The 26,405-nt window shown below is 40.6% G+C and overlaps 1 protein-coding gene across 1 annotated transcript in view; it reads left to right on the forward strand.

Annotated features, from left to right (window-relative positions):
- OCRL (OCRL inositol polyphosphate-5-phosphatase) overlaps nucleotides 1–26,070 on the forward strand; it is a 46,009-nt gene extending 19,939 nt beyond the window's left edge. The window contains exons 13-24 of the mRNA XM_054577004.1: nucleotides 1,363–1,474; nucleotides 2,757–2,866; nucleotides 4,590–4,725; nucleotides 8,572–8,682; nucleotides 9,282–9,447; nucleotides 9,698–9,933; nucleotides 17,487–17,510; nucleotides 20,204–20,320; nucleotides 21,925–22,009; nucleotides 22,586–22,713; nucleotides 23,463–23,574; nucleotides 23,767–26,070. Of these exons, the coding sequence (XP_054432979.1) occupies nucleotides 1,363–1,474; nucleotides 2,757–2,866; nucleotides 4,590–4,725; nucleotides 8,572–8,682; nucleotides 9,282–9,447; nucleotides 9,698–9,933; nucleotides 17,487–17,510; nucleotides 20,204–20,320; nucleotides 21,925–22,009; nucleotides 22,586–22,713; nucleotides 23,463–23,574; nucleotides 23,767–23,891 (1,462 nt within the window). The 3' untranslated portion in view covers nucleotides 23,892–26,070. The remainder of the gene's footprint in view (nucleotides 1–1,362; nucleotides 1,475–2,756; nucleotides 2,867–4,589; nucleotides 4,726–8,571; nucleotides 8,683–9,281; nucleotides 9,448–9,697; nucleotides 9,934–17,486; nucleotides 17,511–20,203; nucleotides 20,321–21,924; nucleotides 22,010–22,585; nucleotides 22,714–23,462; nucleotides 23,575–23,766) is intronic.
- The last annotated feature ends 335 nt before the right edge of the window (nucleotides 26,071–26,405 follow it).

Here is a 26,405-nt window from a genome sequence, read left to right on the forward strand (position 1 = left end):
TGCTAGAAAATACAAAATTACATTTGTGATGTGCTTTGTATTTCTTTCGAATAGTGCTATTCTAGACTTTTCTGTATGCACGTGCATAGCCCCACATAGTTGTTATATGGGGCTATATTATCCTTTTTATTGTAGATCTCTTTTGAAGCCAGTATATATAGATCTACATTATTCTTTAATAGCTGTAAATCATTAAGAATAGGGGTGGTGAAGATTTAAAGACCCCGGTGGACCAATATGAGAGAAAGATTAGTGAAGAGTGGGACTTAATAAGGATAGAAGCAGAAATCAATTGAGGGGAATAGGTTGGGTGGTAGAAAATGATTGGTTGTAAAGAAATTAATACTGGTAATTGAAATTCTGAGAAGGCAATGTGGTTTAGAATAAATGGTTTGAGATGGGAATTGTAGGAAAACAAAACATAATTTCAGGGTATTAGAATCAATGGAGAGTAGGGCAATTGAGGGGAGAGCAGGGAAAGATAGTGATGTTGGCCTGTTTCCATACTGTGTCAACAATTAGGGACATAGGAAGTTCTGTTTCACAGTGGTAAAGTCAAGGCCTTGACATTAGTGGTCATACAGTTGCCCGGAAGTTCGATAAATTTATTTCCCCAGGATTTCAGAAATTTCGTGTCGCACTTAAGATGTGCAAAGAGACTCATTTACTGTTTGAGATAGCTCGCAGGAGAATCTATTTTGGTGTGGTAATTTGAGAGAGGTCTTACCTCTGGGGTTCTCAGTACCGCTGGGGGGCTGTTGGTGTGATTGGGAGCCTGAGGATCTCATGGGAGCCTGTAGATCCCACCACATTCCAGCCTCCTTTCTGCCTGGGGTTTGGAGTGCAGATCTGGAGCAGGGGTAGACAGATGGGCTGCAGCAGAGAGCCCTGGACCCACTTTTCCTAGTGAGCCCTGCCTGGAAGAGGTGTCATTCAGACCACGTAGACCTTAGTGGAGAGTCTGCAGAATATCAGGGCTCATAGAGGCAGAACACATTCAGATTCTCTTCCCCTAGAGACCTGGCAAGGAGCCAGGCAAAATTTTGAAGCTAGTCCAGCAAATAAACTATATACTCTTCTTAGGCAGTTAACTCCTTGGCTTCTGAATCCCATATATGTACTGTGTTATTGCCCCATCTTTGTTCTCCATGTTTGGGGTGCCTGTCCTCCCACTAACTTTTTAATCTCTAGTCCCTCTCAGGTGTCGATAGCCCTTGCCCCAAAAGGGTCATTACAGCTTCAACCTCTGGTCAGATAGTGATAAACAAACCCTTATCAGTAATCCACCCATTTTTCTTTTCTCTGCGATTGTTTTTTATGCTAACTATGGCTACTTCCTTTCATATATTTCTTGATACTCAGTGTTGTCATCTGGTTGGGCGATTTGAACTATAGACTTTGCATGCCTGATGCCAATGAAGTAAAGAGTCTTATTAACAAGAATGATCTTCAGAGACTCCTGAAATTTGACCAGGTAAGTAAATTTTCATTTTGTACGTACTGTCCTAGATAGCAGATAAAATTGTTAGATTTATGAGATAGACGTGTGGGAGGTGAGTCTTACTCTAGGAATAGATGGAAAGGTCTCATTGTGTTGGGAAACAGTGTGACTAAGTGATGCAGTGAGTACACACAAGGTTGGTACTGCTCTAGAAGAGATTTGTGTCGGTGATTTGGAAGACAGGTGGGATGAATTGGAGAACAGTTCCTCGAGGAAGTGGGCCTTAGGCCATGTCGATGTGGTTTGGCAGATGGAACAGGGAAAGCTGCTCTATGATTATTTAGCACACTCAGCAACAGCTTGGAGATAAAGGAGGGAGGCCTGTGAGGGGATTGGGAAGCACAAAAGAGAAGTTTGTCTGAGACAAATAACAGAGACTGTGGTTTAATGGGAACTGATGAGAAGTTGGAGCAAACTGGGTTATCGATGTTAAAACCTGTGGGGAAAGCATTGACTTGGTTAACGTTTATAGGAAACTTGACATTCAGGGACCTAGTTTTCTGTAAATTTACCTCAGAACCTAGCATATGACTTGAATTTTTGTTTTGCCTTATGGATACAGGATGCTAAAAGTGAATGCTTCTTGAAGAAAATGCTTCAACTTGATTTGAATGTCTTTAAATCGTTATGAGACTTTTTCTCATATAGTCAAATTTCAGGTGTCTTGGAGTAGAATTTTTTTGTTGCTGGTTTTTTTTTTTTTAGTGAGCCTTCCTTGGTTGTGTCTTCCTTCACATTGAGGTTGGCTAGTGGATTTCTGTCCATGGCTTCCTCTATTCCACCTCCAAAGTGGGTACAGTTGGAATAAATTGTTAGTCCTATATCTTTCTGGTAAAATATTTGAGTGAGGATGACTTTCAAATCAATCTGTGGCTATTCACTGAATTTGACTTTTGCAATTATCCAGTCGACATTTGTGTGCTTTTTTTTTTTTTTTAAAGTAAAATTGTGCTAGCTGGTTCTTGTCCAACTTCAGGGAATTTAGGATTATTCAGATTTGATTTTTCCATTTTCCCTGACTGCTACTACCAATAAATAATTAGCAATGTGCTCATAATGAGCATCCTATCTGTTGGTGAGTTTGGGTTCTATGGAAATGGTGTAATGTAATTTATAAGGTATAGAAATTTTTTATATACTCTGACAGTTGCAGGGGTTATTATGGAAGTAGCTACTTAGAAATGGCTGATCAACCCAATTGTTACTTTTATTAAGCGTGCTCCCCTGCTTACATGATGCTTCTTTCTATTTCTAGCTAAATATTCAGCGCACACAGAAAAAAGCTTTTGCTGATTTCACTGAAGGGGAAATCAAGTTCATCCCCACTTACAAGTATGACTCTAAAACAGACCGATGGGATTCCAGGTAATGTGGTAAGAATCTCCTCACGGAGTAGATTAAGGCCTAATCTTTGTTCTGTCCCTCAATCTTGATGAAGGGCTAGGAACTTTTTAGGTCATGCCAGAAGGAGATATAAAAAACCTGATGGTTCACTGCTATTACAGAAAAATTTCTATTCATGTGTACTCAAAGGTGAGCATATCTTTAAAAAGCATCATATCTATATCAGGACTGTTGAAGTTTTACAGGCTGTTTGCAGTACCTTATTTCTGTCACCCTAGCAGACTTGCTTAGATTTTTGACCTTCCTGATCTTACCCCTATTTCCTTACCTATTGCCCTGTTCTGTTTTTTTCTAAACTATTTGTTAACTACTTGACTCAAGACACCAGAAGATGAAAACAAAGAGCAATGAAAGTTCTTCAAGCGCAGTGGTTCTCAATCCTGAATACACATTAGAATGTTTGGGGGACTTTAAAAAATACTGATGCCTGGGCCCAACATCTGCAATTGCCAGAGAACCCTAAGACCCACTGCCTGGGGACCCCTTTGATTTCCTAATTACCTCCAGTAAAGTGCCATTTGTACATTTTTGGTAACTATTTGTTTTCCACTTATGGTCTATTTCTTTGTTTCCTATGGTTTCCTAGCTGGCTGAGCCCAGATGCTTGAAGGAGAGAATCCCTGGGCATGTTTAGCTTCTTTACACTCAGAGAACACTAGAATGGGGTGGGAGGAGTCTGTACTCCATGGGAGCTGGTCAGAACATGAAAAGTGACACTGACAGAAGATCTGTACACTTGGCCTTGTTTTTTCCACTCACCTGACTTGAGAGTCAACTGTAGAGTTGCTGATAACTTATTTGTGTCACCTTCTGGATAAGGCGTACAGGGTGTTGCTTATCTTAACAGAATGCTGAGTGGGCTTTTCCCCAACCCTTGCAATTCTATGGGCTCTTATGTGTTCAGACTTCCATGCTTGGATGTTAGTTCATTTCTGTTAGAAGAATTTAGACTTGTCCATGAGAGTCCAGGTTTAACCCTAGCTGGTGTGGCTCAGTGGATTGAGCACTGGCCTGCAAACCAAAGGGTCGCCGGTTCAATTCCCAGTCCAGTGTAGGGCACATGCCTGGGTTGCAGGCCAGGTCCCCAGCATGGGGCGCATGAGATGCAACCACACATTGATGTTTCCCTCTCTTTCTCCCTTCCCCTCTCTTAAATCACATAAATAAAATCTTTTAGAAAAAGAGTCCAAGTTTAAAGGAGAAATCCAATTATGCATCTCCAGAGATTAAGCCCAGCCTAGGAATATAGGATTGGAATTTTAGATTTTATTAGTTGCCTATCTGTTGTGAAGTGTCATTGCAGTTTATAGAGCAAAGAAAGCGGACATTTTCTGAATATAATTCTGACCTTCTGAGGATATTTAAGAAAGTACTAATATACTTTCCCTCAGGACAGTGTTGTTGAAGATGTAATCCTAATTTTAAGAGCACTGTTTATTTCATCAGATAAGTGTTCATTGAACACCTACTTTGCAACTGATACTGTGGTACAGGCTGGGAATACAGTGGCAAACAAGCAGACACAGTTCCTTCACAGAGCTTGCAATATAGTAGGGAAGATTGTGCTTGGGTTGTTAAGGAAGAAGTGTATAACAGGAAGGCCTAACCCAGGTTTGAAGCAATGTGGTAGGTATTACATTCTTGCGTGGTATGCTGTCATTATAATTCCTTCCTTTATTTGCAGTGGGAAATGTCGAGTTCCAGCCTGGTGTGACCGAATTCTTTGGAGAGGAACAAATGTTAATCAGCTTCATTACCGGAGTCACATGGAGCTGAAAACCAGTGACCACAAACCTGTTAGCGCCCTCTTTAATATTGGGGTAAACACTTGTTTGTTCGTTCATTTGTGTGTTAAGTATCTATTCTTAGGGCACTATTTAAACTCAGAACAGATCAATAATTCCCTGAGTCATAAATGTTTCCGTAACCAAACAGTCATTTGCAGTATCAAGAAGTTAGTACCCTCGACCCTCCTAAATGCTGTCTCTATGGCTCTTAAATGACACAGATATTTCTCATGCTACATAATGTCTCGTTAGTAACCTCAGCCTCTTAAAGTCCTTATACATAAAAAAGAGAAGCTAGGTTTTAAAGGATGAATAGCTTTTCATCAGATATATAGTGAGGAGCTGAAGCAGCAGAAGAAAGGTTCCAGGTGGAGGGGTGGGAATGGAGGGGCAAAAGCACAGACTGGTCAGAATACAGCCAATTCTGTCTATACCTTAAGAAGCACGTTGTCAGCCCTGCAGTGAAGTCTTCCCATCCAGGAACACAGGCTTTACGTTCTTCTTTAACCCTGTTGTATCCTGGGCTGGATTAATGGCCACTTATTTATTTATTTGTTTGTTTGTTTTGTTTTGGTCTCTTGTGAGGAAAGTTTTGTTTTTACATTTATATTCTAGCTGTGTGTTATTAGTATGCAGGTTTTATCTTGGGACCATGTTGATTTATTACAGCTAGTACATTTAGATTATTTCTTGTAGATTTTCCAGACCTGTGGTCATGTAATCCGTCAGAATCTGTATAGTGCAATGCTTGATAGGATGGACTTTATAGTTAGACTGTAACTAAAGTTAGATTCATGTCCCAGCTCAACCACTTGCTGTGTAACCATGGGAAATTATGTAACATTCCTGTGCCTCAGTTTTCTCCTCTACAAAATGGAGATAAAATGTACATACTTATGAGGGTTAATGAGGTTAAGACATTCTACATTTTATTGAGGCACTCATGATTTGACTTTTGTGCATTTTGAAATTTTAAAATAATAATAGTAAATGTTCCTCAAATAGTAGGTAGTATGTGCCAGGGACTGTGCAAGGCAATTTACACACATCTCATTTACTTCTTCCAACAATGCTTTGAGTTAAATATTTCTCATTTAACAGATGAGCAAATGGAGAACCAATGCATTTAAATAGCTTCTTTAAGAGCATTCAGCTAGAAGAATTGCTGAGATTCAAATCTTAAGTCTGTTTAACTCCCAGGCCTTATAGATGTTCTTTCTACTACCCCCACCATGCTTCTATAGTTCTATAGAACTTACTGAGTAGAAATGTCTTCAGATATGTTTGTATTTTTTTTCAGAACTTGGGACTACTCGGAAAACTGCATACATATTAATACAGAGCCCCCAGCAGGATATTTAAAATTTTTCCATGCTTCCTGTGTATTTTTGTGTATCTTTAATAAAGTTCTATTTTTCTAGTTTTTAATACTTTTTAAATTACATAGGAATTCCAAAGTGCTTTCTCTTTAAAATTAAAAATATTTAAGCAAAATTTACAGATAAGCCTGAAGTTCTTCAGTTCCTATTCTAACACCTCATTCCTACCTTTGCCCAAACTTCCAACTCCCAGCTAGGGCATCTACCCCTTACGAACTTATCTTTCTGGACCAGCACTGTCTAATAGGTCTTTCCGTGATGCTGGAAATGTCCTAGATCTGTCTTGTCCAGTACAGTAGCTACTAGCTGCAGGCAGCTTTTGATCACTTGAAGTGTGACTAGCATGACTGAGAATTAAATTTTCAGTTCTGTTTACTTTGAAGTAATTTAAAGGTCCCTATGTGGCTACTGGCTATTATATTGGACAGCACAGTTCTAGATTTTTGCATATACTATTCTGTTTACCTGCAGATAACATAGTATTGTTTGGTACATTGGAGTGTATATACCATAAATGGTCTCATACTGTATATGTTGGTATGCAGCGTGCTTTTTCGAAAAAAAAAATTAATGGTGTGTTTTGGAGAGCTGTTCATGTTATTATATAAATATCTAGTTCATTGTACTTTCTTCTTAATTCCTAACTTTGTCAATAATTTCCTTTTCTGAAATGGATTTATCAGGTGGTAGCATTCTATTGTGTTTTCCCCTTCATTATCTGTAATGTGCCATTAAAGGCTGCGATCATGATAACCCACCGAGAAAAGCTTTGATTTTATTGAGTAAACCACCCCATATTTTGGGTTCTTACGCATGCTATGATTAGAGGCTTTAAAAACCACATTATAATTTTACCACCATTCACATCAATAACTGTTAACAAAGGGACCAAGTACTCAGTGGCCAATTAATTTCAGAAGACTTGCTGTGGGCTGGCTGAGACTAAGCTGAGGTAGGGTTCCCACCCTTGCGCTTGGTAACGGGATCTGTTGTATTGGCTCTCAGACTTTGTGGACATAAAAATTGCCTGTAGAGCTTTCTAAAATGCAGATGCATGGATGCCAGCCCCAGAGATTTTGATTAGTAGCCTGAGGTGTCTGCATTTTAAAGACCTACCCGAGTTGAGCCTGTTGCACACCTGGCATTTTGGAAAGGGTCTTACACTAGAAGTTCAGGTATCACCTTTGTCACCTCTGATATTAACTGGCAGTGGGCAGATTAGTTGATCTCTTGGTATTGATGTTCTCAACTCTCAGAATCTTTGCTTTGGTAGCCTCACGGGTTATTGTGAATATAAGATGACACATGTAAAATAGTTTTTGAAATAAAAAGTTGTAGAATTTTGTGTAGAATTTTGAGGAAAAGGTTCCCTCCTTCCTTTTGTGAAATAAAAAGTCGTAGAATTTTGTATTAAAAAGTATAACATTCCTTTGAACCTAACAGTGTAGTATGGACCCCCGTGACACTAGTGATTGCTTGCTCCTCAGTTCTCAAGTGTTCTGGTTCAGATATGTAAAAACTTCCCAAGCCTTTGAGATGTTTGCTCAGCTTTGATGTTTGTATTTCCCATGTTTGGTTTACAACCTTTACTGCATTCATATTGAATTTTTGAAGTTTTATATTCTAAAAAGAAACTGGGGTCTCAAGAAGTTAAAATGCTGCATTACTTATGTTCATTTTTGGCATTGATTTGTATGAAGTTTTACTAGTGAGAAAACACAGCTCTATCAGGAAGCTGAAAGTGCTGTATCACGTAGATGGAGTTTTAATCTCTTGGTCAGGATGACTTGTCTGTCCGTCATTATGCTGTTAGTCTAGCCCAGGATATTTTGGGTCAGCCCTTTTCTAAAGTGGCCATAGGCTCCATTTACCAACCTACATTTATCATTATGTTTAATCTGAGCATTGATGTTATGGTTCTTGGTATTGTGCATAGCAATTAATAGAGTTAAGCGCTTTAATCATTTTTTCTGCCTTTTCAACACTTTATGATCATTTTTAGAAACAGTAAAACGTATGTTTTGACAATGTCCTTTTGTACAATATAGGAAATGATTTCACGGAATCATCACATTTTCTTCACCACCAAATAACCATGGAATGAGAAAATATTCTTCCCAAATATTTATTATTATTGCCAAGCTTCTTAGCATGGAGGTTTAACGTTTCCAGGAAGTTAACCAATTAACCTTACCTCTATCTTAAAGTGTGCGACTCTGTAATGCCTAGTTTAATTTATGTTTCCTTTAGTGACCTTGTAAAATTGTTAGACTTTTAGAGATATTTAAGGGGAGAGCCCATAAGACTAAAACAAGGGTCTGTTTTCTCTCAGGTAGAAGTTTTAGATGGAGTGAGATAGCAGAAAGTGTTTGAGGATGTTGTTTGAACCACAGTTCATTTTAAATGATTGCTGTAATGACCAGTTTTAATCGTTAGGTAACCTCAAAAGAAGATGAGCTAGGAGCATGTAAGACTGAAAAGATGGTTTGTTTTCATTCAGGTGAAGGTTGTCGATGAAAGGAGGTATCGGAAAGTATTTGAAGAGATTGTACGCATCATGGACAGAATGGAAAATGATTTCCTTCCTTCCTTAGAACTCAGCAGGAGGGAGGTGAGCAAAAATACACCATGACACCTTCTGCTGCCCATCATGGTTAGCCCAGGAAAAACCATGTGACTTAGATAGGGCGACACAGCAAAGTGGTGAAGACTGTGTCTGCTGAAGTCAGACTGCCTCCATTCCAATCCCAGCACTTCTGTCTAGTAGATTTATGACCACAAGCGAGTGTCTTATCCTTTCAGAGCCACAGTTTCCTTTTCTGGAGAAAGGGGGTGGTTGTGAGGATTACACAAGTTAATGTAAACATGTGAAGCTCTTAAAACAGCACCTAGCCCAAAATAAGCCCTCAGATTTTAGCCACTCTTATTTAGTATTTTAGAATTCCTGGCTAATTCATATCTCAAGAACCAGAAACAATCAGTATAGCCTAGAGAAGTAGCAAAAACTGTGTAACTTCTCCTCTACTTGTGTGAGTGTAATAATATACGAGAGGGGATGGCGCACAGCTGGCTGAATTGATGAGTGTGTACGGCGGTTGTTCATCTGGTTAATAAGTACCTCATTCTTTATTCCTATTTTCTATGGAATAATCCAACTGACTTACTTCCCCTACTAGTGATGCATGTTTGTGTCTGTCTGTTATTCCCCAGTTTGTGTTTGAGAATGTGAAGTTTCGCCAACTACAAAAGGAGAAGTTCCAGATCAGCAACAATGGACAGGTTCCCTGCCATTTTTCTTTCATCCCTAAACTTAATGACAGCCAATACTGCAAGCCATGGCTTCGGGCTGAACCTTTTGAGGGCTACTTGGAGCCAAGTGAGTTTTTCCTTTACTGTTGCTTGTGATGTACTATCTCCTGATATCTGCTCCCTTTGTTTAACTTCTTGTTTTCTAACCACATGTCTCTTACCTTCACTGTTGTTATATTGGAGGTACCTCTTTTGTGTGTCCATTCTCCCCTTTGTCCCTTGATCGTTTCTTAGAGGACACTTCTTCTGTTAGTTCTCATCCCCATTTTGTTTTTACATTGGATGTTTCTCTTACCATGTGTCATCTCACATTTCAGATGAGACAGTGGACATTTCCCTTGATGTGTATGTCAGCAAAGACTCTGTGACCATCCTGAACTCAGGGGAAGATAAAATTGAAGATATTCTTGTCCTACACCTGGATCGTGGCAAAGATTACTTTTTGACCATCAGTGGAAATTATCAACCAAGTTGTTTTGGTACATCCTTAGAGGCTTTGTGCCGAATGAAAAGACCAATCCGAGAAGTTCCTGTTACCAAACTCATAGACTTGGTAAGTGACATCCTAAGACATGAACCTCCTTTAGATATAATTTTCACAATACTTAAGTAATGTCCTCATTGTCTCTTTGCTTTCTTTTTTGTCAGGAGGTGGGTGGGGTGGGACTGAGGGGGAACTTTCATGTGATAAATAACAACAAGACTGTCACCTGCTCTAGTTAACTTTCATTAGATTATGCCTAAAAGGAAAGAGGAAAAGGTAATCTGTTACTGGCTCTTGGAAGGAATATAATAGGTAATATTAAATTCACTGAATTAGATGAAAGGTTCCCTTCTTGAAGACAGAATGCTTGTTTGTTACGTTCTTCATACTTCCAAGCCACTTGTATAAAGTGGCATGTATGCAAGGTACAGTAGGTGGAAGAGGCAGGATTATGCTCAGTAAACAAGGAGAAAACTGAGGCACAGAGACAGGGACTTGGCCGAAGGGGAATAATTTAGTGACACATCTATTACCCAGATTCTCTGACCTCTTCTCCACTGCTTCTCATTATGCCTTATCTACTCTAAGTGAAACTTGGCTGCTTATTGCAGCCTAGACCTATTGGTCAGCCGCAGAGTATCTGCCTCAGAAGCCCTGGGGGTCATTACGCAAGTACAGGTCCCTCGCCCCACCTCTGGCAACAGAATCAGAATCTCAGGGTGTATGGCCCAGGAATCTGCACATATAAGTATTCCAAAAGATTATAATGTGCCCAGAAGTTTGATAGATGTTTAATGTGATTCAAGAATGGAAAGAAGGAGGATTTTCCTTCCCCATCACTAGGCCGTAATATTTGTGCTCCTATGGAAGAAATGCTTGTATTATCTTTAGTAACATAAATTGATTTAGTAACAAGTTCATCCTGTTTTCTTCTAAATGAATGTATTGTTGGATTTGTATGCAGACCTCCTTAGGCTATTAAAGTATATTCTTTATGTCTTACCAAAGAAAATTAGGTGACGTGATAGCCAAGCGTTATCACTACCATTATAATTCACTTGATCTTTTGTCCTGGCCAGAGCAGTGATTTTATCATCTAGCCAGAGGGCTGGGCCAGCACGCAGGCTGCTGGCTTGTCTGAGTGTGGTCTGTTCTGTTGCCATGGAATTGTTTTAGCTATGACTCAGAGGGCAGATTAAAACACTTGAGTCCAGCCCCAGCATTCTTTCTTGGAATTATGCTTGTTTCCCTAGAACCGTCATGGCTGAGCATATTACCTCTTTTCAAGAGAGAACCATTTTCTTTAGAAATTCATATGCTGACATTCTGTTATTTTTTTATGGTGCTTGTTTTTTTTTTCTTCTACCACTATATACCTGTCTTTCAAATTTAATATTTAACCTTTTAGAATATACTATAAATCAGGAGCCCCAACCCCTAGGCCACAGACCACTATTGGTCTGTGGCCTGTCGGGAATCAGGCCGTACAGCAGGAGGTGAGTGAGTGAAGCTTCATCCCGCTCCCCATTGCTCGCATTACCACCCTGCCCCATCCATGGAAGAATTGTCTTCCATGAAACCGGTCCCTGGTGCCAAAAAGGTTGGGGACTGCTGCTCTAAATGAAGTTGTTTTTCCTTTTTTTCATACCCTAACACCATTTTACAGCTTTTTTTCAACGTTTTATTATGAAAATGGCAAATGTGCAGAAAAATTGAATGACAATACCATGAACGCCCACCCTCCCACATGCCTTATTTACATATAGGGGTAGGCAAAGGTAGATTTATAGTTGTAATACTAATAAATAATACAATAAATAGTAATACAGGGATAAACTGTGTTTTGTGTATTCACAATTGTAAACCTATTTTTGTCCACCCCTATAGATAGAGATAATTTGTTTTGGCTGTATCATTTGAAATTGAGTGGTGATAGTTCACTTTCACCAGTGAATATTTCAGCATGTTTCTCTTAAGAAAAAGGACAACTTCTGTTATACACAGTATCATTATTATGTCTGAGAAGACTAAGCAGTCCATATCTAGATTTCTTCGGTTGTCCCAAGATTTTTTTTTTTTTTTGGTAGCTTTCTTAAAGCTAAAATCCAATCTGAATTCATACAATACATTTGGTGAGGTCTCTTCAGTCTCTTTTAGAGTAGAAGAGTTCTCCCCCTTTTTTCTTTAATGGCATTGAATATTTTTAAGAGTCTAGGACAGTTGTCCAGTCAAGAATATACCATTTCCTATATTTGTTTGTTAACCTCTTGCTAATTTTTTAAACTTATCCCTTTAAACTTCCTCCTCCCACTTTATTACCAGTAGACTGGAATCTACCTTTACTTTTGGTCAGAGTTGACAAAAGCATTATAATACCCTTTACTGTAATTGTCCCATATAAAAGTAACTGGAGCAGGCTCAACCAGCAAAAAGTTTTTAATTTTATTTAAAATATTACCAGGTAATTGAACCATGTTTGACCATGAATAGGAAGTAATCAAACTCTTTAGTGAAGTTAATGGCCCAGCCTTTTGTGCACAAATGATTTAAGGTGTAAAAAAAATAGAGCCCTGGTCATTTTTTTTTTTTTTTACAAAATTGCTGAGTTCTTATTAAATTGCATGTGGGTGGTTCATCATTTATTGTTTTATTTTGTAGGATTTCGGGCGCTGATTCTTTTCACAGCCTGTTACATTTTCACATTATTAAATTCCTGTATTTCATTAATGAGAAAATTGACCATATTAGTTTGGGGCAGTAAGCAAGAATCTAACATTATCTGTACCCCCTTCATAATATCTTTCCCACTTTTGATTTTTGCCCTTCTAAAATGCTTTCTTAGTTTTTTTTTTCTTCCATGATCCAAGATATTTCAAATCCCCTGAGATGATGCTATTAACAATGGCACCTGTTGTACTCTTTGTATTACTTACTCTAAATTTTTAGTGAAATCAGAACCCAGTTCAGTGCCTGTGTTGACTGTCCATATACCGATTCGGAAAGACTCCTGTGCCACACCCTCTTCCCACCAAATACAGAATTCAGTGGCTGGCATAAGTCCTCTTCATTTTTCCCGCCCATCTCAGTGACAGTGACTTTGCCACTCTTAGAATAGTTGGGATTAGTCTGAGTGGCAAACAGGAGCATCTGTAATTATCTTTATTCTTTTCCAGAATTAAGATGGACTTTTTTGGTTTGTTAACTAGCATATAATTAGCATATACTCATCAATATTTATTCATTACACATTGGATATGAAGTATTATGGAGTTTATGTGGGTTCTGAAATTTAGTGGTGATGAAAGTTCACTTGTATGTACAGTATGGCTAAATTCTCAATCAAGGTTAATAGGGAGTTTGGTTAATCTAAACATTAACCACCTTTACTGGCTAATGTCCAATGCATTTGGGAAGTCAATATTTTGGAATGTTCATTTAGAATGGGAGTTATGGAGCTTGTAATTTGTATTAACAATAGATTCCTTTCCTGTGCTGTTTACTCAAGCTGTTATATGCTATAAAAGCTTATTGATTAACCAGCTAATCTCTGTAAAAATCAATCTCAGAATCAGGCTATTTTGGCTTTAATGAATATTTCATTCATGTAGCATTAACATAACTAGAAATTAGTTCAGCACTTAAGAATAAAGTGGACTAGGAAAGCGTTTTGAGGTTTGTCATAGAAGTATTTTGAGTCAAGTTCAAGTATTTAAGAAATGTGTATTAATATATTAAGTGAGCAGGCTCTTTCAGGTATATAAGAAACATAGTGAATTAATGTTAGAAGGTGAAAGTGAAAAGTTGTAAGAATTCCCTGGGAAGAGTGTATATTACCAATAAGAATGTGTGAAGCTGGGTAGGCAGGGCCGGGGCAGCAGATAGAGTGTCTCTAAGTCAACAGAGGAGTTTGTGCTACATCCAGAAGGCATCTAGAACCAGCAGGAGTGGTATGAGCTTGTAAAGTGACACACTGGGAGGAGTGTTCCAGTATTGCTTGTAGACTAGACTAATGGAGAGGAGACCAGATTTGACTGTGCCAGATCTGGTTAAAGGCTTGACTTGTAAATACAGGGATAAGAAAAGTTGAGGGATGGGTGGACAAACTGCATTTGCTTGGGGACATGTCTATTAGGAAAACAGTCAAAAATTTAAAATAACAAGAATAACAACTTGGTAGTTAATTCATCTCCAGTGATTTCTGTACTGGGTATTTTCTTTGTCTTACTGATCTAACCACTCATTTCTTATCCTGTTAGGTGTATGGTTTTTGTTTCTTTTCTTTAATTTCACATGAAGTATTCCTTTTGAGAACTTTACTATCCATTCAGTTTTCTGCTTTTAATTTTTAAATATGAACCTGCCTCTAAATGACATTATTTTAGCTGCATTTACTACTGGGAAAATTCCTCTAAGGATCAATGATGGAGTACAGAATGATTTGCTATACATTTGCAGTGTGCCAGTGTTGCCCCACTGGCAAAATCCTGAACTAGATTCCCTTTTTTAATGTGATCAATGGTGTAGCGCTGTAGCCTTTTGCAGAGAGTGGGCAGGTCAGTTGAACTAAGTAATTAACAGTAACCATAGACTCCCTTAGGAGTATGCTGTTTATTAGTTGGGGCTAAGTGGTGCTATTTTCAGACTTGAGCCTAGTGTTAAAATACCTGTAATTTATATCTACTTTATGCCTATAGCCAGCTCACAATGTAAATTTACTGACCATCTAATCAAGGTTCTTTTGATTCTTCTTTCAGATTTTTCTTAGAGGTATACATTCATTTTTTTAAAAAGATTTTGTTTATTTTTAGAGAGGGGAAAGGAGGGAGAAAGACAGGGAGAGAAACATTAATGTGTGGTTGCCTCTCATGTGCCCCCTTCTGGGGACCTGGCCCACAACCCAGGCATGTGCCCTGACTGGGAATTGAACCAGCGACCCTTTGGTTCGCAGGCCAGAGCTCAGTCCCCTGAGCCACACCAGCCAAGGTTACATTCATTGTTTTTTTAAATATTATTTTCTGATTTTTATTTAGCTGTTTACTGTCTCCTGCTTGGCATACCTTGTTAGCCTTTTGACATTCTTTTTGCCTCTATATCCCTACCCTTGCATTTTTCTTCTTTGGAGCTGTCAGATTAGTCTTTCTGTAATACAGCTTTGGGGCCTGTCACTTCCTTGCTTAAAGGTAGTCAGTGTCTCCCCCATACCTGCTGAATGCAATCCCAATTGCTTTACCTGTTAGTCAAGGTCCCCCAAAATCTGACTTCCACATACCTTTTCAGATTTATGTCCCACTGTGTTTCTCAACACGCCCCCCCCATATTCCCCACAAACCCAATGACTAAATGTTCCCTAATCACACCTCATGATTTACCTTCTCTGCACATTTGTTTATTTCTGCCTCCTATATTTGTAATGTGTAATGTCCTGACCCCATTGCTGTGAATCTTTTAAGGGCTAGTTAGGTCCCGTCTCCATTGTGAAATGTCCCCTGACAGCCTCAAGTGAAAGCTCTCTCTCCTTCATTTGAACCCTGTTTTGTTTGAACATTTATTGAGAACTCATGTTTGTGAATTACGACAAAATCAGGCCATAAAGTCTGGACTCCTCATCCCAAGTCAGTTGCAAACTCAAGTCAGGGACTGTGTCTTTCTCCTCTGTAACCTCATTTCTCATCCTCTCCCCCCACCACAAAGGCATTAGTACAGTACCTTGCACTGCTAGTGGGCACTGTTCAGAGAAAACTGCTTTGAGGGCCTGGTTTGACAGGTTAGTATATAGAAACTCTACCTAGCTTTACTCATCATATCCTGTGGCATGTGTGGGAGGGAAAATTGAGTTTGTCAGACAGGTTGGATTCTCCATTTAAGTAGTCTACATTTTTTAAAAGTCCGTGCTCCAAAATTGTGTTAAATGAGATGTGTGGCACTCAGAATTAATTTTGACATTAAAAAGTATTGTAATTATAAATACTGTATACTTTATAAAACACTGTTACTCTTATTGTTATTATTTAATTTTATGTATGGTATTTAAAAGTCCAGGTAACCCACAAAGGGATGTTTAATTCATAATGTATCTAATAAGAGACTAAGAACCTACGCACCATATATCATAGTCATTTGGGGAAAATGCACTCAGCGTTACCACTCGAATGGCAACAAACACATAACTCCCCCACTCCCTCAGCCCTCAGCACATCTCTTGACAGCAAGATCAGAGTTCTCCTTTTACTCTCAGACCTTAGCCGTGTGATTTATATTCAAGTTCTTGGTGTCCCGTGGCAGGTTTGGGAGGATTCCAGATGGGAGTTGCTGGGGAGTGTGAGGAGCTTGGAGAGACCCAGGCCTTTGGCTGGCCTACTGTCCCACCACCCCTGGGTTTAGCCTGCCTCTCTGACCCTATGAGGTAAATATTGTTGTCCCCATTTTAGAGACGAAAAAACTGAGGCTTTACAATGTTTAGTAACTTGCTTAAAGTCTGTACAAAATTAATAAGGGGCAGAACAGAGATGTATACCCAGGACTGTCTAACAGCAATGCCTTTACACTTTCCGCCAACTCTGCTGCTTGTTGCTGGGGTTTCTCACTGTCTTTAGCTTGCTATGGAGTTGAATACATTCTCACAGCTTTTCCCTGCTTCTCTGGCCGGAAAGGAGTCAGATTGTCTTTTTTAAGTTGTCTAAGGGAGCACAGTGGTAATGACTGTGGAGTCGGACCTGAGATCTAATCCTGATTCTGCCACTTATTACCTAATAATGTGACCTTGGGCAAATAATGTAACCTCTCAGAGCCTCAGTTTCCTCATCTGTAAAATGGGAATACTACTACTTTGCACTGTTTCCAATACATAGCAGAAGGCTCCCTAAGTGATGGTGGTATAGTTACTGTTGCTGCTGTTACTGGATTTAATAATAGCACAGAAGACAGAGATGCTTAAAGAGCTTAATTCAATGCTTCTTCCCTCTCCCCCTGCTTTTCTTTTTTCTCTTATGCCCTATAGGATAACACAACAGGGGATAAAGATGGATGTTCTGGCCCACAAAGATCTGAAATGAAATTAATGTACATTTCAGAGGGACCTCTGTATTTGGGGCCTTTGAGGCGGGGAGTGGGTATGGGAAGATGGAAGGAAGTGTGGCTGCCAGGGTGAGAGGAACGGCAGTTGCGAGGAGAGAGACCTGCCATCTCCCTCTGAATGGCCACCATCGGGCTCACAACCAAATTCTTCCATTGAAGTGGCATTAGGTTGCAGCCACAAGCTGCACAGCACAGCAGCAGTGCCTGCCTCCAAGCAGCACGTGAAAAGGAAACGTCAGCGGGCATTTGGCCTGGTCGGCTGGCAGCTGCCAAAGGACACGGAAGTCTAGGACTGCACATGGATGTTTCTTGACTGATACTCTCAGCAAACTGCACAAAAATTTAATGTGTACGTAACAGAACATGGCATAGGAGAATGTGTTCCATCTCGACAATCATGATTTATTTGAAGAATTTAAAACTGTTTAAAGCGTATGTATCTAGTAAGCTAGTTGAGTGCTAATAATACTGATCTGTTTCTAATTCTGTAAATTAATTCTAATCATTTTCTATCTGTCAATTACTTTCTTTTCTTGCTCTGCTCTCAGGAAGAAGACAGCTTCCTAGAAAAGGTAATGCAATCTGTTGGTGGTTATGCATTTCTCTGCGCTTGATTAACATTTAACTGTGGTCCTTGGAATTTGTCCCTAGGCTTTCCCATATCAGAGACCTCTGACTCTGTGAAAATCCCCCAAATTTAGTTTGTCTAAAGTACAGGAAAGATAATTAGTGTACTGGTCAAGTCATTAAGACCCACGACATAAAAGCAGTAGGACTCAGGGTCCAGACTTGTAGGTTTGAAATGAGAAAAAAACTAGAGTCATCTGATGTATCTGAAAGCTCATGAGATGGAGGAAAGATACCATTTAGCTGTCCTCCATTTCCAATGATGGTAAAACCAGAAGTGGATTACTCGTGCATTAAGAGTGATTTGGGGTTAGTGATAATAGTGATTAATTCCCAAAAGAATGCCCTAATATGGTCAAAAAATAGAGCATAATAAAAGAATCATAGAGCTGAATGAGCTCATAAGGGATCATCTGCTCCACCTCTCGTCCCTCAGACAGGGTCAGGTGTTTTCTGCATTCTATTGATTAGGCAGCTAAGGCCCAGCACAATGGAAAAACTCACTAGAGTCCTAATGCTCCTAACATCAGGCGTGTGAGGAGTGTGGGGCACAGGGCACTGGAACCCAGGTCTGCTGAAAGCCTAGTAAAGGAACCTAGTGAAATGCTCCCTCCGCCTCTTCTAGCTGGAGAGTGCCTGGCTCCACACGGGGCTATCAGCAGAGAAACACGGGCTTGCAAAACATTGCTAAAGCACATGCATACAGTAGCTAATGTGACCTCCCCATTTGGTGCAATTAAGGTGTTTTCATGGTGGGGAGGGTATGCTGGTTTTTGTGCTTTGGTTATTAGCACTAAGGTTGCAGTGTGTGGGCTTATCAGGCAGCAGATGAGTCTTGTTAAAGGAAGACCACGTGTGCCTGGTTTCCTTTTGAAAATTAGAGTTTGGAATAATTTGTGGACTTTTTAAAAAGTACTGTTTCTTGTGCATGATCTCTCTCCAGACTTCAGAGACACCAGTGTGACATTTCGTATTATCATACATGAATTTGAAAATGCATAGTGGATGGTGTATATAAGCTACTGACATTTTATTAACCTTTTTAAACCACTAAGGATTGTGAAGGTTCAGCTTCCCAGCCCACTTCCTGTTAATAGCAGGTCATGTTCTGTCTTTTCATCTTGGCCAGTACTTTGTGTGGCCTGAAGGCCTTTGTACAGGAAAAGTGCCAATTGGATGTCAGATTTTTTTATAAGTACTTGAATAAATGCTGAATAATTTATATATGGCAAGTTTGGTGGCATCTGCTAAAGAATTTGTACATGTGTTGAATTTGGTCTAGAAAATGAGCAGAGCACATTATGGACAGTGTTTTGGTTCAGCTATCATGTGGATGCCTGGATTTAATACTCGCAACCAGAAAGAAGTTAGAGGATGAGCCACTGGTAGAAGTTCTGGTAGCTCTAGGAAACATGAATATCAAGTAGTAGAAGCCTGGGGAAAGAAAGAAAAGAAGCAAAATAAGTGTGAAAAAATAGATTTTTAAATGGTAACCAGCTGTCATACTCCTTTCTCTTTCTCATTCCCTTAGAAAGACAGAGTGGCTTTAAAAGGTCACCAGTGCTTACTGAAGAACGTAATGTTAAGAAGAGCCCTTAGCCCTGCTGTAGTGTACACAGTCTCTGGAAGTAGTAAAATGCTTCTTTTCTTTCCCTTAAAGCTACACAGCTGGGGGTTGTGCATGGAATTTGCAGAATTTCCTAAAGTTAAACATATAATATAGGACCTTCAGCTGGAGGTGGAGGATGGGGGGGAAAGACGCAATAAAATTGGTCACTGTTTACTCCACTAGGATTTTTCTGAAGGCTGCCTTCAGATGCCTTTTAACTCATTTCACACATCTTTTTCATATAATTTATATTTGACAGTATAAACATAAGATAATTGAATTTATTCCTCCACTATCTTCAAGGTCAGATTTAGTTATTGAGCCAAATTATGTCACTTTAGGGTTTTCCTCTTAATTCTCTTAGGAGAATCTAACACTTTTCATAGTGTTTCTGGCTCTTGGTATGCTGTATGCAGTTTACTATTTTTGGATCTTAAGGCTTATATGCCTTAAGTGCCTTAAGATTATGTGCCTTAAGATTAGACTTTCTGTCAAGCCTGAAATAATTCATACATGTAGGTCTAATGTGGAGAATTGTCTTTAATTGCTGAGGACCAGTGAACCTCATTTAAATCAACAGTGAAAATTGTAATATTTGTGGTAAAACCTAAAACAAGAATAAGTTAAAAAGTCAACAGAAACCTAAGCAGATTCTGCTCTCTCAGAGTACTGTGTTGCCAATTGTCATTTAATGGTCCACAAGTCTCTGGTGGTGTGTGGACTCTATGGTGACTGAATTGCTGGAGCGCTGGCTCTCAGTGTCATCCTTGAAAGGATTTATAACACACAATGCAGCCAAGTGATAAACCTAATAAACCCAAGTGGGATGCTTAATGGTGAGGTGAAGCGTCTAGAAAAGGAGATCCTTTAACTGTGGGAATTAGTATCAAGTACCTTCCGACCAGGGGTGTTCCCGGTGAGAAGGAAAAGAAAAAAACAATCCAAAATCTTAAGAGATATAGATCAAGTTGTACGCATATAAGCAGAATTTGAAGGAGAGTAAGTTACAAACAGAATTTCATCTCTTAGGAGAAATCCCTTCTGCAGATGGTTCCCTTGGATGAAGGCACCAGTGAGAAACCCCTTCAGGTCCCCAAGGAGATCTGGCTTCTTGTAGATCACTTATCCAGAAACGCCTGTCACCAGGTAAGTGAGAGTGGGCTTGCCCTGCATCTTCGGAAGGTGTGTGAGTGCAGTGGGAAATGATAATACCTCACATCTGTATAGAGCTTCCAGCTTTCCCGAGCTGCCTCCACACAGCAGCACTGTCAGATTGCCTGGGAAGATAAAAGAATCCCTGTTAAATGTGAGAGCTAAAGCCCGCAGGCCAACTGATTTACCTAGGATCAGGGCATAAGCGTAGTGGCAGAGCTGGGTCCTAACCTAGTACACCTGCATCCTGGCTACAGATGCTTCCCCTGGACCACTGCGTCCCTGAGTCAGCTATGCCCACTTTAGTTATGCCCACTTGCACAGGCAGTGCAAGTTTTAAAGTTCAAAGCAAACTTCAAGCCCATTTTCTAAATTTGCTCCTCATTTTTCTTTTACATTCTATGTAATATACTAATCACCCCCAACCCGTTCCCCGCAAAAGAAAAATTTCTTGGGACCAAGGAGAGGGGCAATGTTGTCTGTCTTACTGAAGATAATAGAACCTGAGAGCAAGGTTTGCTGTGGACATGCCATTTACTCCTGCCCCAGCATTCTGTAATACAGGTCTCCCCGTTCTCCGGAAGTAGAGCATTCCTAGGAAACCTTTCTTAAGCCAAAATGGTGTAAAGTGAAGAAGCATTAATATATATAAAAATATTTTTGTTGCTAGACCCCCAAAATGACACAGGGGTGTCCAGCCTTTTGGCATCTCTGGGCCACACTGCAAGAAAAAGAGTTATCTTGGGCCACACACTAAATACATGGTGACATGAAATCACACACACAAAAAATCTCATAATGTTTTAAGTAAATTTACTATTTTGTGTTGGACCGCATTCATAGCCATCCTGGGCTGCATGTGGGCTGCATGTTGGACACCCCTGATACCAAATCCTGAGAAATATCATGTAAAACCTAAAATAGCACTAATATATAGTAAAATCAGGAATGCATAAAATAAAGAGATAAAGCAGATGCTCGCAGACACAGTTCAAAACTATGGTGGCTTTAATGCTTAGATGCCGAGTGCGGTGTCTGGGGAAGGAGCTTGGCGAGGCCGCTCTTCGCTGCTTGGGGTGTGCCCTGCCTGTATAATGTCTGGCTGCAAAACAATCCCTGAATGCTGTTTTTGCCTTTTTTCATAAAAACAAAAATTCTCTTTGGATTGCTTTGGCTTAGCAAAAACGGGTACTTACGGTAGGTCTTTTGTGAAAGCAAAGTGGCATAACATGAGCTTTCAAAAAGTGGGGGATACCTGTATCAGTGTTTGAATGTGGTTCCACTGTTTGGATTCTGCCTTCTACCTTGTCAACAGGCTAAAAGTGGGAACACCCGGTTTCCCGATCTAACCATGCAGTCCCCTGCCATATCAAGTACAGGCTAAAACCTTTGAAGATAATTTTCTGGTTTGAAATAAAGTTTTACACAAATTACAGAGATAAGAATACAGGCATCGTTGTCACACCTCCATTCCTAATCATGAATGTGCACACCATCCTTCCCTTTACTTCCTGTTGTTCTCCTGATCCCTGGGAGGTCTTCAGAACCTTAGGACCTTTTATCTTGCCTTGTTCCATTCCTTGTGACCTCTTTGGTAGGAGGATCTGTTTCAAACCCCTGGAATGCAGGAGGAGTTACAGCAGATCATAGAGTGTCTGGATACCAGCATTCCTGAGACAATCCGTATCCTTTTCGACAAAGATTTATGAAGCTGGATGAGTACTTAGCCAAGCTCTTCTTCCTACTTACATTTGACTTTTTGTGCTTCCATCTTTTCTTCATTACTGTCTTTTATTATAAGGTAGTCATTTACTATACAATTGTTTCTCAGTTTCTTTTAGGAAATTTTGACCTTTCTTTGTATCAGACTCTTACTGAAAAGACGGGATACGTAACAATGACTTTTAATAACTATGGAAAATAGGTCCCACAGCACGGGCACTGTTCTGCTTTGGGCAGTTGATCACTCCTGCCACCCCATGTGCTGTCACTGTGAGAAGGAGGAGGACGGGACTAGTTTCCAGGACTGATCCAGTGTGGACTGTCATTCTGCAGCCTGTAGTCCCCTGAGACACAAGTTGGGCCTAACCTCCTAAGAGTCTGATCAATTTCATAACAATTCAGCTGCAACAAACATGGACCAATAAAATAATCAAACCCCGATTAGGATCAGTGTGGGAGCCTGTGGAGGGGAGCATATCAGGTATCTGTGTGCCCTTTTTTCCCGGAGCTCCTTTCCCTTGACTGAAGTCTCTCCAGCTGGCAGTAATCACTCTGTGGCTGAAGCACTGCTCATTTTCCTGGAAGCTCTGCCAGAGCCCATCATCTGTTATGAGCTGTATCAGCGATGCCTCGACTCTGCTCAGGATCCCCGGGTCTGCAGACAGGTGAGTTTTATTGCTCTGAAGATGTGTTTGGGGCAGGTTCCCCCACAGAGCAATCATCAATTTACAAAGCCAGATGGGGAGCCAGCTATGTGTTAGGATGGGTCTGGATCTGTTTTTCATGGCTTGACACCAGCATTGAGAGATAGAACCCTTAAGTTTTAGGTTGCGTTATTTCCTATTATATTTTGAACCCTTTCAATTGGCCAGTTGAGTAAGGTGGATACCTCTTCTCTGGTGTAAGATGGCTGAAGCTGATCACACATGGGATTCTGGCTAACACTACATGTGAGCCGTTGTTCTTTTTGTCTGCTTGGTGTTACAATAGCTGAGAATACCTCTGAATTAGACTAGTGAGTATTGGGAGGAGCTCCTACCCGTGCCTAATGACATTGCAGAGAAAACTATTCAGCTAGGCATATGCCGTGGGTACCTGCTACTTTCCCATTGTGGGAAATGAGAAAAAGCCAGATTAATACCAACCTGCTTATGACGTGAGGTGTACATGTGAATGTGTGATCATGACATGGCCTGGTCATTGAGTGGAGGAAGGCCAAATAGTACGACCCTGATAATTTCTGACTTGGAAATTATCATCTGGCAGGTACTGCGTTGGTCATAAGTAAATCGAGAGGTGTGGCAGATGAATGGGTCCTATAAAGGTTGGATTATAAACTAATTTTATGGCAGCTCTAAGCTCTTCTTACTCCTTCCACCTATTCTCACTGCCTACCCCTCTTTTTAAATGGCAGGTGATTTCCCAGCTTCCAAGATGCCATAGAAATGTTTTCCGTTACTTGATGGCATTCCTTCGAGAACTCTTAAAATTCTCCGAATACAACAATGTCAGTGCCAACATGATTGGTAAGACTACTTACTAAGAATGGCCACAGCGGGTGTTGGTCAGCACAATCTGTGTATGGTGTGCGCATGTCCAAGAACAGTCACTTCCTTCCCACTGCCCTCGTCTACAGGCCCCCCACCCCCATCCCTGAGGCTTTCCTTACGTTGTGTCTGACAAGCGGTTTTTCCCTTTTTTTTTCTCTTACCCTCCAGCTACTCTCTTCACAAGTCTTCTCCTAAGGCCTCCACCTAACCTGTTGGCAAGACAGACTCCAAATGACCGCCAGCGTGCTATCCAGTTCCTTCTGGGTTTCCTGCTTGGGAGTGATGAAGACTAATAAGCCCGTTTCTCTTAACTACCCCCGCCCCAAGCTTCTAGAGGTGGAAGGTCTTGGGCACCAAGTATTTTAGAACGATTTGCCAAGTTATGCCACAGGAAGGGTCTGTTGCAGAATTTTGAGGCTGTTGGCATAGAAAAGGAAGAGTTTCCTAATCCCTCCCTTACCATATATGCTACACAGCAAAATACTTTTAGACTTATATTGCCAAGCCAAAGTTACCATGTTTTGGTGTTTTCGTGTTCTCTCTTTATAAGGCAAAGAGATCTGTATTTACACTCCTCTACATGAGGATGTGTTTGTTGCCCTCTGCCCAACTGTCATGATTGTCCTTAGCACCCTAGGTCTAGATCCTGAGATGTTCCTGTTCTAGGCCTACAAGCACTACTTGATGTAGCTCACACTCGAGTGTAGTCCTTCCTCTGAAGCACTTTTGCCCTGCCATCCCCGTATCACCACTTTGCACTCCACCTCACTAGTACTGTCACATTGAAGGAAGTCTGAGTGAGGCTAATGACTCCTTAGACATCCCCAACAGTGAGTTGACTGTCTACATGTGATTGTTACATGCATTTGCATATTTCTACTACAGTGGTACCTGTATATCTCTGTAACATTGATCTTCTCATGGATCTGCACTGGGTGGAACTGTGTTCTCTTGTCTCAGACCACATTTATTAACAAACTATTTCAGATGACATCCCACTGATGGGAGAGAATCATAATCAGAATGGAAGCACTTTGAGTGTTCAGGAGTGAAAACGTTCATGTTTGGCAGCTCCTGCTTCCTACTGCCCCTTTCTCTTTTTCAAATTTTGCATTAGAACTAATCCTGGGTGTCTAGAGGACCCATCCGCCACCTAGAAAGCCATCTCTGGGGCAGTACTTGCACCACAGTCAAAAAGCAAGTCTGCACCTCAAGCAGGTCTTTCTAGAGATACTGCTCCTTGCCCCAGCAACAGTACTGAACTCCCTTCTCTGGTCTACTGACATACAAGGGGTCAGATGTCACCCCCTTCCTCATCAACATTAACTGGGCTGTACAGCCAGCTCCCTTTGGCTCCCAGCCACTCTGTCCAGTGCTGTGTAAGAGATTGTGCAGTGGGACCAGCCAAGCACCTTTCTCGCGCACCTGAGACAAACCCCTGAGCTCTTCATTTGCTCAAGGTTTGTGGGGCAACCTCTAAAAAAAAATTAATCTCTCTTGGTTGGCAAACCAGCCACTAACTGCAGAACTGCCTGATGCAATTGGCTTCCTCTTGGTTTTCTTTCGTTAAAATCTCCACTTATCCTTGCCTGTTACCATTCAATCCAAGTTGCCGAACAGGCAGGCACTGTGTCAGGTCTTGGGCATTGACTCCTGACTCTTCTGGTGCATCAAAGCAGAGAGCCAGGAGAAACACTACAGCTGAATGGTTCTCTGGTTCCACCATCTCTTACAAGTTGAGTTTTGGGGGGAAGAAAACGCATACATCCTGCGATAGATTGGTTATAAACCCTTCCTAAGTGGGAGTTACGGAGCTAGGAGTCAAGTTATTGGTGCCAAACTGCTACAGATCTGATAGGTTAGGGGCCGGGTGTTGACTTAGTCCATGAAAGACAGAACAACACTTTTGTCATCTCCATTAGGCCAGAAAGTGATCATATGTAAGGCAGATTATAGAAGCCAGGCAAGGTCATAACACAAAGATAGGGCACTGTGCTGGGCACATTTTCTAGTATCTTGCCAACCGGGACCTTTGGGTGGTCAAAGATGTGGTCAGCGGGGACTGTGTGCAGCATTCTGGCTCTTTCCTGATAAGGTAAATGCACTAAGTTAGTTCATTGCCTCAACCTTTTTTCCAGCTCTGGTCCTGGGATGTACGTGGGGTTGAGGACTTGAGACAATCTCTAGGCAGGGGAGACAAGATGTAGAGCAGACATAAGAGACCTGCCTCCCTACTGTGCCTCCGGCACCACGACCTCTAATTCCTAAGTACCTCTAATGTGCTACTCCACAGCAGCTCTGAAGTAAGGAATTCAGATCCAACTGGTAGGGAAGGACTCTGCATCTATGGTTTTAGGGGGGAAAAGTAGTTCAGACTCATGTGGTAATGTTACATTAGTCTCCCGTTCACTGTTTTCTGGTTCTTACTCTGTAATTGTTTGTTATATTTCCCAAAAATGTCTTGGTCACTAAGCAAAGCTGCTAGTTGGATTCTGTATTTTGTGTTATCTTTTTTTATTATAATTTATTGCAATTTTTTCTGAATAAATGTATGTTGTGTGAGAAGTCAAAGTGTGATCTTGCTGAAGAAGACGGGAGGAGGGAGGCTTATGTCCCTGGGTCCCAGTTGACTGCTGCAGTCCCCCAGCTATACCTGTACTGCCGTTTCCTGTCTTACAGAGAAATATCAAGAATTCTCACTATATTTTCCCTTGGACAGGGGAAGCAGCCACATATTTTCAGAGGCCAATAAAGAAGTCACAGTGCTTTCAGAGGCCAGCCAAGGATCCTTATTGTAACCCTAGGGA

The sequence above is a fragment of the Pteronotus mesoamericanus genome, unplaced genomic scaffold (assembly GCF_021234165.1).
Source record: "Pteronotus mesoamericanus isolate MK-2021 breed Mesoamerican mustached bat unplaced genomic scaffold, CSHL_Meso_final contig_40, whole genome shotgun sequence".
NCBI classification, from domain to species: domain Eukaryota; kingdom Metazoa; phylum Chordata; class Mammalia; order Chiroptera; family Mormoopidae; genus Pteronotus; species Pteronotus mesoamericanus.